The sequence below is a fragment of the Triturus cristatus genome, chromosome 5_1 (assembly GCF_964204655.1).
Source record: "Triturus cristatus chromosome 5_1, aTriCri1.1, whole genome shotgun sequence".
Taxonomy (NCBI): Eukaryota; Metazoa; Chordata; class Amphibia; order Caudata; family Salamandridae; genus Triturus; species Triturus cristatus.
In genome coordinates, this window is record NC_140587.1 from 821,245,489 (window position 1) to 821,258,815 (window position 13,327).

Genomic DNA, 13,327 nt, shown 5'->3' on the forward strand with positions numbered 1-13,327 from the left:
ATGAATTTGAACTAGAAGGAAACGTTTAATTTTGTTGAAATCAACAAATTACACAGCAGAAGTCTAAAAGTGTCACTTCTGACTGCATAATTCCCGTGGTCCTCAATGGGCGCACTAAGACTTGGGACCTTGATTTAATACAGATGTCCATCAGCTGGCATCTACCTATCAAGGCGCCTTCTTGCTGCTACCTATGAAACCAGAGCAAGAATATCCACCTCAACTCCAGACATCTTAATTTTTCACTTTAGCTTATGACGGATTCACATTTTACCTGCAGTAACCTTCGGGCTGCAAAAGCAGTCCTGTCTAGCCCAATAATAAAAGCCTGTGATGTGGCAAAGTGAACAACTGTGGATGTGGTGGCAGACTGCGATATTTTGCAGCCATTTTAGGTCTTTCCCCTAGACGATGCTCGTCCAGGTGTCCTTTCCACTGCTTATGTTCTAGGTGCTACCTTTTTAGGTCGCGCCTGGTGTGAGCAGCACATGCGCTGCGCTCGCCATGTGAGGGCTTCTTGGAATCAATACGGATTCCAAAGCTTTCAGAGGGGGACTTGACTCCCCGCCCCATCCCTTTCATTCGCTGGCGTCACCCTCCATGCTAAATGCTGGCTCATGATTGAAAAGGAGGCTTCTTAGTCCCTCCTTGTTACCGCCCTGTTCACTTTTGGCCCCGCCCACCGGGATTGGATCTCTCACTTGCGGCGTTGCACTCTCTCCTTCATTAGCTGCTAAACACTATATTTTTCGCACAACGCCAACAGCTTGTTTAAAATGTGCCTCGGCATGCTCCTGTTGCCACCTCCCACCACTTTTTGCTAGTTATTGATTTAAAACGTCAAGTAAACCCCTTCTATATCTTGGCACCTAATGCAGGACATTCTTTTACGTACACTATGTTCTGAAAGATAACTCAGGAGTATTGTTTTGACCAAGGTTCCAACAGGAAAAATCATGCTCTTAATTATGTAAAAGCTTCAGACTAGTTCAGCCTTTTACACGATATCTCTGGGAAGCCCATGTGTGCAGAAGAAAGGTCATTTCTGTATTTCTATAAAGCAGTGCTGCAAGAAACGAAAAGTATTCCACCCTACTGCCTGCCCAGAGGGAACAAAACAATCCAACAGTATGCGACGACCACAAAGGGACACATCTGAGGTGGTCTCACGCTTTAGGCTTGGTTTCCCGTAGTGCTGCTCCTCTGACTTAAGCTGGTCGTGAGCGTTCTTGGTGCATTGCATGTTTTCCATGGTAAGTGGTATAAAGTATGATGACATCGGTGTGCGACACAGCATTTTTCTGCGGATGGTGAAGTTGTCTTTGCTTCATGGAAAAGACCCATTGAATTTCCTGTAAATGTGTAAATGCCGGGAAACACCAGCACGGGTTTAGTTGTTATGGCAACTGCATTTGTAAGTTGATTGCTATGCTTTGTCGGAGCGCAGTGAATGTAAATGCTCAAAATATCTTACAACTAGTGCCGATACTGCAGAGCCGAGGCCGCTCGTACTTCATACTCATTTCTGTTGCGCATATCTTGTTCCTCTTTTTATTTATTGCCTGTAGTATTTGCTTGATTGCCCTTTTCTCCGTTTGTTGCCATTACTTCCGGTTCATTGTTTCTTGGCTCTCTTCGTCGTCCTATTTCTTTCTCGTTCCCCTTCTGCTTCTTGTTTATACTCTTTTGTTTGTAGCCACTCCAATTCTCTTTCATGGCGCGATCCATCATCCGATTGCTTCTTTTTGGCTTCTTCTTTCAATTCCTTGCCTGTACTCATCCCTTTGGTCTTCTTCCTTCTTTGTTGTCATTACTTCCAGTTCTCTATTTCTTGGCTCCATCTCTTGACCTTCTGTTGCTTTTAATTATTCCCCGTTCTGTTTGCCTGTGTTCTTCCGTTTGACAGACTTCTTCCTTAAGTTGCATTTTCCTCGTTCTAATGCTTCTTCCTTGGATCCCTTTCTGTTTGTCTGTATTTTTCCTTTGTTGGCCTTCTTCCTATCCTTGTTGCCATTACACCTTGTTCTCTGGTTTCTTGGTTGTGTCCCTCTGCTGTTTCTTCCTGGTTCCCCATTGTGTTTCTTGTCTGCACAATGCCCTTTGTTGGCCTTCTTCCCCCTTATGTTGCCATTACTACCTGTTCGCTCTGTTTCTTGCCTCCATAAGCCCTCCTTTAGTTCTCTCTAGGTTATTTGTTCAGTTTCCTGGCTCTGTTCCTCTATATGTATGTTCTTCCTAGCTCTGTGCTTCCTTTTTCAATTTCAAGGTTTTCTGTTTCCAGGATCCATATTTCTTTCGCTTGATATTGTACCCGATTCTCTTTTCTTGGCCTCCATTTGCTCGTGGTTTGTCAGCTTTTGAATACCTCCTGGGTGATGAGGAAGTTGTAGGTTTATAGTGCATATAAAAGTCCAGTCCGTGGCATGTTTCCTAAATTATATTTCCATTCTGCAGCTACAGGCGTCATATGGGTGGTGATTGCATTCCTATTGCCAGCGTCAAGCATGGTACGAGCAATGCTGTTTGCAGTATTACTAATAGTCTCTCATTAGTTCACGTTCAGCAAAAATTGGTGTGTAGGTCCTGCCTTATGCTGCTCTGTCCATACTTTATGCAAACAAGTATTAGCAAAGCCAATGTATTTGCGTTTGCATATAATTGGAGAGACCTATTGGGTTTGCCAATATTTCGTACAAGTTATATTGTAATGCATTAATGGATTTGATTCTTCAGTGAAGAACTTTGATACACCAGTATCATACATCTTCAGATCACTGACTGGCATTGCCACCTAACGAGAGACTGAGCAAAATATTGTGTTGAAAACCTCAATCGTGAAATGAGGCACCCTAGTAAGTGGACAGATATACCAGGCTATACTACTGACAGACTAAACAAATGCAAAAAAAGTTTCCTTTTGCCCTCCATCCTATTCCCCTTTTGTGTTGCGTCCTTCCCTCTTCTGTGTCCCTTCAGTGCTTTGAAGTTGCCCACTTGGTTAACATTACAAACAAACCTTTACAGGCCTCTTTAAAAATAATAGAGGTCGCTGTATAGATACTGTAATAAGGTCGTTTTCATGTATTAGGAAATCTTATTGTGTATTGCACTTGGTCACTACTTGTATGCGGTTTCTATTGTTCACTTGGGACACTGAGCACTCTTGATGTATCACCTTTTATAAATATGCTATCTTGTGCAAACAGTATCTGGTTTCTAGAGTATGCTTTTCTTACGACACCCTAATTCCAGTAATTGAATGCTATTATGCTTTTTTCTTAATAACCATAGATTGTCTGTAATAACCTTTGTTTCAATATATATAGGTGCACAACGCCCATAGGGCTGAAAGGGCTTACTCACTCTGCTGTGGGCTTGACTGGGCAGTGTCTGGAGTATCTCCGGCACGCCCCAAGTTGTTCACAGGTCTTTAAAGACCATTTGCATATCTTTGTAAACTGGTTACCCAGGCTTAGTTTTTTTTTTCTGGTTCTAGTAACCCCTGGGCCCCCACTCTGCCTATTCTTTACGCTTGTATTTAACTTTTACTGCCGTAGTGTGAGAATGAATTTCATGAAAAGAAATCTAAAGTAGGGTTGCTAAAAGAACAAGCATGTGCAATGCAATAGGTCTCGCATTTACGCAAGTTTGAGCTATTGGCATTGTAAATGACAATTTTATTTTTTTGTTTGTAAAACGTAAATAAAAGTCTTTCATTTACAATGCCAATAGCTCTAAATCTCGCAATCTTGAGACCTATTGCATTGCAAATGCTTGTTTCTTTCTGTTTAGGCACGTTACCAGGGTAGGTCTTTTTTATCTGGCTCCCGCGTGTACTCCACCCACCCCCCTCCCTTTGTTCCTTCCACCGGCCCTCGTCAGTGTTTCTTGCCCACACCCTCCTTCCTTGTCCGTGTTTCTTTCCCACACACCTGTCTTCGCCCGTGCAGGCGTAAGGGCGGGTGGTTGTGCGCGCATTGCCTGCCGTGCCCCCAACCGCCCTCTGGTGTGCGTGCTTCGTCCATGCGCGTGCTGGCTGTCCTCTCCCATGACCTTAAGTTGAAGTATATGCTCTTGTATCATCAGTGCAGTGCGCTCTAGCTGAAAGTTAGAGGCCTGGCGTCTCCAGTGCCCCTTTCTTTCTCCCAAGTTATCAGGCACTTGAAAGAATCGGGCTGAGAAGGTTGTGCATTAACATGTGTACATTAAATATGTGTAATACTGTATCCAGGCACAAGATGTCACTCTGGCAACAGAAATGTATTGCTTCTAGTAAAATGTGCTTTTTTGTATTTTATCTGTTTTTTTACAGAATGGCAAAGAAGTACAAGATGAAACTTGTATACAAAAAGACATTTCGAGAATTCTATGAAGAAAGGATTGTAGATAAAGAGCACAGAAATCTGTTGGAGCGCATGCAGTCATTAGAGGTAATTGAGAAATGAGTCGCGCGTGTACCCTGAGTGGCTCTTATTCGTAATGGCCTTCTGTTTCTGTACCCTTGTGTATCCAACGTAGGAAGGGATTCAGTGGCTTTCTATCACAAAAATTCGAAGAGATGCTTTGGACAATGCGGAGTTCATCCGTAGCATGTTGTGCACCAAACAGTATTAAGCTGAGCTCGCAACTGACTGCCGGTCACCCCTGCCTGCCTGATAGCTGCTGTACAAAAGTGAAGCTAGCAGCAGGCTCCCAGAATGAGCCCAAACATTCCTTGTCGCATACAGTAGTCTCATTATTCAGATGTCCTCTATTTATCTGAACAATAGTGCCTTTTCCGGCGCTGTAACAGCATACAGAACAATGTGTATAAATGCCCCTTTTTATTGTTATGAATTTTTTGAAGCCACATTTGTATGAATAGAAAAAATGCTGCCTTGTGTGTGCCGATTCCACACAAGACGGATTCCCATTGTATGAATCAATGTGAAGGGACACATTTCGTTTCTACTGTTTATTTAGTGCATGATTTAAAATGAATCTAGCCAAGCGCTTGCAGTGCATTGTTTACTATTAGGCCGGTAAAGCATAAAAATAGCACTCCATTAAAAGGGTTCTGAAAATTACTACCTTATGGTTCATAACGTTGTGTTCCTTCCTTGAATTTTTAAATAGGTTCTGTTGTTGAGCTGGGAATTCTTTACATTTACATGACTGTACGAAAGGAGCATATTTGCTTCAGTAGTCTGTGTTGAGCCATGTGGGTCTTTCTGTTTTCACCACTGATGCCAATAGTCTTAACCTGCTCTCTAAGGCTGTTTTAACATTCTTACTGTACGTCTGGCATCAACAAATCTTTGAGGGTTATCTCTAGCTGCGCTTAGTGTTCTAGATCTGTTACAGTTGCAAACTTTTTTTTAACACAAGCTCCTCAGACTTGAGTAAAGATTCATTGTTCTTTCAGATACTTTATTTTCATGGCTGTCCTTTGCCCTCAAGTTGTTTCCCCTAGAGATGTTTCCCCTTTTGGCCGCCTTCTGTTTGGATCGGTCAGGATGATTTTAATCTTTGATCTACCTCACCCAACGAATATACTGATTTGCAATTCTCGCCCAAGTCTCTGCATTCTCGGTCTGTTGTGAGATATGTTATTATCTTAAGGTGGTCTTAGAACCCGTCCATTGTTTAGCCCCTTAACTGCTGGGCCTCCCTCCCCCCAGTGCTGACCCCTTTTTTGGCTATTTGGGATAGTTTGTGTTTAGGGCTTCATAACTTTTTTTCCACATGAGGTATCCAGGCCAAATTTGCGCCCCCTTTATCCAGTAACCTGGGAATTCTAAAGGTACCTACGGTTTGTGGATTTCTCTGGAGGGGTCTGAAAAATTAGCCAAAATACAATTAACTTTTGTTTTTGGGGGAAAAATGGGAAAAAAGTGCTGAAGTAGGAAGCCTCTGTTTTTTGCCTGCAAATGGTATCAACCAAGGGTTTGCAGTGCTAAAATCACCATCTTCCCAGCTTTCAGGAGCAGGCAGACTTTCTTCAGAAAACCAATATTTTCTACAGTTTAGGCATTTAACTGGGACATAGCCTATTTTTCCTATTTTTTGTGCTTTCAACCTCCTTCAGTTAGTGGTAGAAATGGGCGTGAAACCAATAATGGATTCCGGACAACTATACATTTCTGAAAAGGAGACACAATTCTGAATTTAGCAAGAGGTCATTTGTGTAGATCCATCAAGGTTTTCCTATAGAAAGTAACAGTTGAAATAAAAAAATAAATTGAAATTGAGTTGAGAAAAACAGCCATTTGTGCCAAAGTTTTCACCTGTAACTTCTAAGCATAGCATATTTTTGAAAGCAGTATACCGTTGCGTCCGCTGGACCCTTGTGGTTGCGGGGACATATAGGACTTGTAGGTTCAACAAGAACTTGAGGTACTCGGCGGCAATAACTGACCTGCGCCTTGCAATTGTTTTTCATTGTGTACCGGATATACAGCAATTTATTTTGTAAAATATAGAGTGAAAAATAGTTATCAAGGCAATTTATGTATTTCCGAAATAGGAACAAGATATGGAGATTAGAAGTAGTGGTTATTTGCACATCTCCGAATTTGTGGGTACCCATACTAGCATGTGAATTAGAGGGCATTTTCAAAATTAATTTTTTCACATACTCTTACATTCGGAAGGAAATGATGCATATAAAGTCAATCGGTATTAACACTTGTTCTACTATTGTGTTCTTCGAAGTCTCCCAATAAAAATGGTACCTTACTTGTGTGGGTAGGCCTAGTGCCCGCGATAGGAAACTGCCCAAAAGGCAACGTGTAGACTTCACCTTTTTCCAGTGAAATTTGACCCTTTTTTTGTAAAATGTGCCTAGCCGTCTATTTTTCAAAAATGTACAGGTTTGCTAGGTTTAGCTAGGGTCCAAAATATACAAACAGGGAAATCCAGGATGGAGGGACTTGTGTGGCTCTCACCAAGTTCTGTTATCCAGAATCCCTTGCAAACCTCAAACTGTGTCTAAAAAACCAAATTTTCTTCACATTTCTGTGATGGAAAGTTCTGGAATCTGCAGCAAGCCACAAACGTCCTCCCACCCAGCATTCCCCCAAGTCTCCCAATAAAAATGCTACCTCACTTGTGTAGGTAGGTCTAGTGTCTGCACCAGGAAATGGCCCAAAATGCAATGTGGGCACATAACATTTTTCCAGTGAAAAATGACACTTTTTTTGCAATGTGACTAGCTGTTGATTTTGGACCCAGGTCAGCCGACACCTAGGGAAACCTAGCAAGCCTGTACATTTTAAAAAGCTAGACATCCAGGGTGGGGTGACTTGTGTGGCTCTCACAGGGTTCTGTTATCTAGAATCCCTTCACACTTTGTCTAAAAAACACATTGTCCTCACATTTCTGTGATGGAAAGTTCTTGAATCTGCATGGAGCCTCACCTTTCCAACCACCCAGCATTCCTACAAGCGTCCTGATAACAATGGTACCTCACTTGTGTGGGTAGGCATAGTGCCCGCAACAGGGAAGGGCCCAAAACAGACTGTGGAGACTTCAAAATGATCTATCACAAAACAACCTGGTTTTGCAAGGGGGCACCTGTGTTTTTTGTCCCCGGCCCCGTGGCCATCTAGGCAAACCTATCCAACCCAGACATTTCTGAAAACGACACCCAGGTGAGTCCAATAAGGTGTGGCTTGCGTGGATCCCCCATTGTTTTTCTACCCAAAATCTCCTGCAAACCTCAAATTTAGTTTTAAAAAAATAAAGACATTTTCCTTACACTTCTGTGGTTTCCTACCACTCGCTCTCTCTCTGTGTATATACAGATATATATCAGAGAAACCACACCTATAAAAATGAATTTTAAAAAATGATATGGGGGGTGGGCGGGGGAGAGCGAGAGAGACTCAATACAATATCCTTTTAGGCATAGAGTGATGCATCAATTATGCAAAAAAAGAAGCAGAGAACTCTGGGTAGAAAGCAGCTCCTGTATAGAGCACTCTCAACACCAGCGACACTCTAGGTCTGCTCACCCCAAATGGCTGCTTTTCTATCAAAGTCTTTAAGCATATTATTAACACAGTGCCATCCACTTTTAAATATTGAACAGGCCTTTGATTCTGTAGATTGGCACTATATTTGGCGAGTTCTGGGAAAGGTTGGTGTGGGAGCAAAGTTCCATGAGTGGGTCCAGCTGCTCTATACAACCCCCAATGGCAAGAATCAAAATTGGTAGGGTGGTATCCAAACGGCTTGCTCTGGGTCGAGGCACCCATCAGGGATGCCCTTTATCTCCATTGTTGTTTGCAGTGGCTATGGAGCCGCCCTTCGGAAAACAATGGAACCATGGGGAATCCGGCTGGCGGAGACCACTCACGTTGTTTCTCTCTATTCTGATGACACATTGATCTATTTACGAAGGCCGGAACACTCTGTCCTGGTGCTCCTTGGAGAGATGCGCTGGTTTGGAGAGATCTCTAGTCTCCATATAAATCTCCGGTAATCTAAACTGATTCCCAATGGACGCCTGGCACACTTGGTGCGTGCGGTGCCTCCGCAGGTAGAGCTGTCGGTGGAAGAGGGATCGGGATCCCTGGGATTAAGATTGGCAAATACTGCCCCTACATATCTTGATTTCAACTTTGGGAGAGTGATTGAGAGTATTAGAGACTCCGTACGATTTTGGAAGCAGCTACCGCTATCATTAATGGGCCGAATTTCTCTATTGAAAATGATCATCCTATCCCGATGCCTTTACACACTGCAGCACTCCATATATATGATACCATGAAATTATTTTAAAACATTAGATGTTGTAGTGAAACTAACACTGCAAAGAACATGGGGTGGGGGGGAGGGAGGGAGGGTTGGAGGTGCCCTGCCTGGTACTCTACTTTATGGCTTCTCAATTGCAACATGCAACTCATTGGTTGGTCAAGGACTATAATTGGGAATGGCAGCTGTTGCTGGGCACACATCAGAACCGGCCGCTACCAGAGTTTTTAATGCTTGGGAGGGGCGAAATCCCCTCAGCTTCATATATCGTGCGTCATGTGGCCATGGTATGGGACACTGTAGTGCAACTAGTGTTAAAAAGGGCACCTTTCTCACAGGATATGCCTATATGGGTGCTGCATTCCTTTGCCTGTATTGCGGACTCTATGTCCGTGAACGGGTAGAAGGAAAGGGGATGTCTTCCACCAGGCGATTTATATATAGGGAAGATTTATCACACGTGCAGAGGCCACCTTTAACTTGGGGACTGGTCAGTTTCTGCAATATGTGAAAATTTTGAGTGTGGTAAGAAAAATCTAGCCAACATTTCCTGAAGAACCCCCTAGCAATAATACGTTGAAAGTGATACTATATATGGCACAGGGCAGATGACTGATATCGCACCTTTACAGGGCTATAGGAGAGAATCTGCTGGGCAGAGAGCTTCAGGTCCCAACAAAATGGGCAAGGATACTGGAGGAACCTTTGATAGACAAGGAATGGGAAAAAGTACACGAGGGGGTACGAACAGTGAGTTTTAACTTGCGCTTTAAGCTCCTTCACTTTAATATGGTACATCAGACATACCTCCGCCCTTGCACACTGCCTATCATATACCCTACTTTCAATGACGAATGCCCAAGATGTAGGGAGCGCGCAACAGATTTTCTACATATGGTCTGAGCCTGTCTGGTGCTTTGTGCCTACTGGAGCGGTGTACTTGCTTGCCTTAGGAAAACCATGAGGTGGATGGTGCCCGAGGAGATAGACGGGTATTAGGCTTAATACCCTCACCTTAGGGCAAGAAACTGAGTAGACAGTTTGTTATGCTGGGTCTTGTGCTGGCAAAACGACGGATTGCTATTGCATTGCTCTATCCTAGACCTCCGCAGAGTGAAATTTCGATGAGAGATCTGCATGAATAGGCCACACCGGAAAGGGTCTGAATGAAATTAGTGAGAAGAGACGAAAAGCTTGAAAGAGGATCTACAGGCATGGTCTCATATGTTAGCAGAGCTAAAGGAGGAACAGACCTTGGACATGATGAATGTCTCTGGTGACAGGGGGATTGATCCCGGATTACAGAGCCTCCACTAGGGGCATGGGAAAGGTATAGATGGGGAATACTACTTGACATCCAAAAGATCATGTGAACTAGCATAATGTTACTTTATTATGCATTCTAATGCACAACACAGATGGGGGAAGAGGGTGGATGGGGGTTGATGTTTGTTATGGCATAATACATACTGTTGTCAAATAGTAGGAAACTTTACTGAACTAGTAGCTTTAAATATGTAAGAGAAAAGTGACTTGGCTCTTGTGCGCATGTCATGATGTATATGATACCTAAAATGCCAATAAATGTGTTTTAAAAAAAGGAAAGCATGGCATTTGATGCTTGCTGTTAGCCTGTATGATATTCTGCCACAGCAAAGCAAAGAGCCCTCTAGGAAGTAAAGTGACTGCACAAGCCACCAGATGTTTGTCTGCAACATTCACACTCTAAGCAGGAGTGACAAATATTATCAACATGCATAACTGCAGTTCTAAATAAGGGACTAGCTTTGTATTTTGCTAAAGTACTCCTGTTTCAAATTGTGAGGGTAAGGTGAAAGGCCTTCATACTCTGCACGGGCCCAACACCTAATGCACAGAGAATAAAACAATGTACGATTGTTAAATAAATTGTAACTTAACATGCTCATTAGGTGAGAGCGCAGGAGCATGGAAGCATTTCTAAACAAACCAAGTAAACCCAATAATGTGAAACTCATCTAAAACACTTCCTGCTGTCTTCAAGTGGACAGTGTCGGAGCAAAAATGGTTTCCTCAAATTAAATTGGTAATAGCTCCCTTAAATACGTATTTGAGAGGTGCATTGGTATTTCTTGTATAGTGAAATCTAGGCAGAGCCTATTTTGAGAAATAGTATTGTAGCACAGGATGTCCCTTTTATTTTCCTGTTACTCCTTTCCAATGTAGACAACGCCAAACCAATGCCAGAGTCACTATGAAGGGAATTGTTATCCTTTTAGGTCTCGCCTGAGTAGGCTGTGCGCATGCGCAGTCTCGCTGGCGAGATTTAATGAGATGTGGGTATTTCTGTAAGGGGCATTAAGCCCCGCCCCTCTTTTCCATTGGCTGGCATCACCGTTTATGCTAAATGGTGGCCAGCCATTGGAAAAGAGGTGTTGGTGATGTATTTGCTTGGCTTTCTGAGCCGTCCCATTTGGACGGCCTGGCCTGCTTTGCATTCGTCGCAAAAGGTTTCCTATCTTTATGGGGCCAAACACATGGCCCCATAAAGACAAGAAACCCATTAACAGGCGAGGCCATCCAAGTGGCTCGGCAGAGAAAAGCACAAGCAAATAGGTCATGGCGTCATGGCGATCTGCTCCGTGCCCGCAGTCGACACCCGCCACCAAACCGCCGCCGCCATGTTGAACAGCAGCTGCCTTCTTGGAGGAGCGAAGAGGAGCGCCGTGCTGCAGCTGAGCGTGTGCTGCGGAGTGCCACGCCCCGCGCTCGGGGAAGCGGATTGCGGGTGTAGCGACAGCTACAGCTCGGCCTCCAATTCCAGCCCCTGCAGCCCGACTGCGGAGTCTCTGCGCTTCCTGGTACCGGAAGCCTCCCCGCCTGCCACCACTGGTGTAATTTAGGAGTCGGTGAGTTCACAACTACCACGGAGAGTGTGTACTAACACAGTCAGCGGCCCAATTCCCTTCATGTGTGCGTCCTCCCATTGCCCTGAATCATGGCTTTCACACCTGAACTTCTCTTTGGCGGTCATGTGTGCGTGCTCTTACACAAAACATCCCCAAATCCTCTGTGGGTGAACACTGCATACATACATCCCCCCGGAGTCATTGCTGGGTGCACAGACACTAATATATTTACTGTTGTAAAGAGTGTGTTCACACGCATTAACATCCCATTGTCCTCAGTGTGCGCTCATACATTAAAAATCTGTGTTTCCACTAGCATGAGGTCACACTATCACCCGAGAGCCTCCTGAGCCGGAACGTGAACTCACACCCTGCACACCCACGAGTCTGTAGTGACTGTGTTCACGCAGATCGTCTAGGAGCACATACGAGTGTTTGTTCACACTCCACATACAAGGGCATGCAGTGAATGTCTATTGACAAGCGGAGCATCTGCAAATACTTAATGAATGTGAAATCACACAAAGACCATCAAAGAGCCCGTTGTGAGTGCCTGCTCACAGTGAATATTCAAGTGTCTGTAGTGAGTGTGTGTGACACTGGATATTGAGCAGGATGTTGAGCAGACGCCGCGCCTAAGTCAGCAGCTCTGACTGTTACGCCACACCCCCCCCAAGTAAATATGCTTAGTTAATAATGCCAACACCCCTTCCCATTTGAATATTGCTCCAGAGAGCTGCTAGAAGACATCTTATCTAAGTAGGCGCTTGCAAGAAATTGTATTTGTATCTAGCGCTTCCTATGCCTGAGGAGGCGGCTTCGATGCACCAAGCCTTTGTTCCAGAGCCGGAATCCCCTCTCTTGTTTGGTCCTCGGGAAAGGATGGTGACCCTCGTACAGCACCGCCCAGCAGCCTCTTAAAATGCACGGATTCTGCAAGCAGCTGAACTCGCACTGCATCAAAGAGTGGCGCTGCGGGTGGTCAAGATGCCGTTTTCAACCCGGTGGTTACAATCCCATGACGTCACAGCCACACCCACATCCCAGGGTTATCTTCGTAGTTCTATGTCTTTGCATGAGGTTATTAGCTGACCCGCTGTCTCGAACATCAATAACTTAGAGAGGTTACAGGAAAAGGTGCAAAAGAAGGAACTGATGACAACCAAGCACATGAAGACACAGGCACAAGCACAGCCAGGCATACACGCATACGCTCAGCACACAAACACACATGCACTCATACACCCAAAAACATGTATATACCCTTAGCGCAAACACAGAGGCACACGCACAGCCACGCGCACAAACCAGCACAGATGCAAACACGCATGCACAGTTTGACACAAACTCACACACACGCACAACACACTCACCCAAGGCGTATTTCCTTTGTGCTGCCAAACGGGCATTCCTCTCCCACAGCGGCACACGAAACAGGGCTTTTCAGGGGTAAATAATATGTGTCAAATCTACGCGGGAAAGTAGGCCACAAGCCGCCTCACACTAGCCACTGGTGCAGTGTCTGATCAAACACATGCCATCTTGGGCGACTAAATACACACACACAGGGCAGGCTGTGTGGGAGCTCTCACTGTATTTTTACTTGTGACATTTGACACCACCAGCTGGAGTAGCGGCATATAAATGGAAGAACCAATAAATAAAATAAACGACACTCCGTGCACTGGAAATAATAATAAACA

The 13,327-nt window shown here is 44.3% G+C and overlaps 1 protein-coding gene across 1 annotated transcript in view; it reads left to right on the forward strand.

Moving 5' to 3' along the window:
* Positions 1-13,327, forward strand: part of RNMT (RNA guanine-7 methyltransferase) — a 161,238-nt gene that overhangs the window by 115,903 nt on the left and 32,008 nt on the right. The window contains exon 8 of the mRNA XM_085605877.1: positions 4,313-4,430. Coding sequence (XP_085462003.1) covers positions 4,313-4,430 — 118 coding nt within the window. The remainder of the gene's footprint in view (positions 1-4,312; positions 4,431-13,327) is intronic.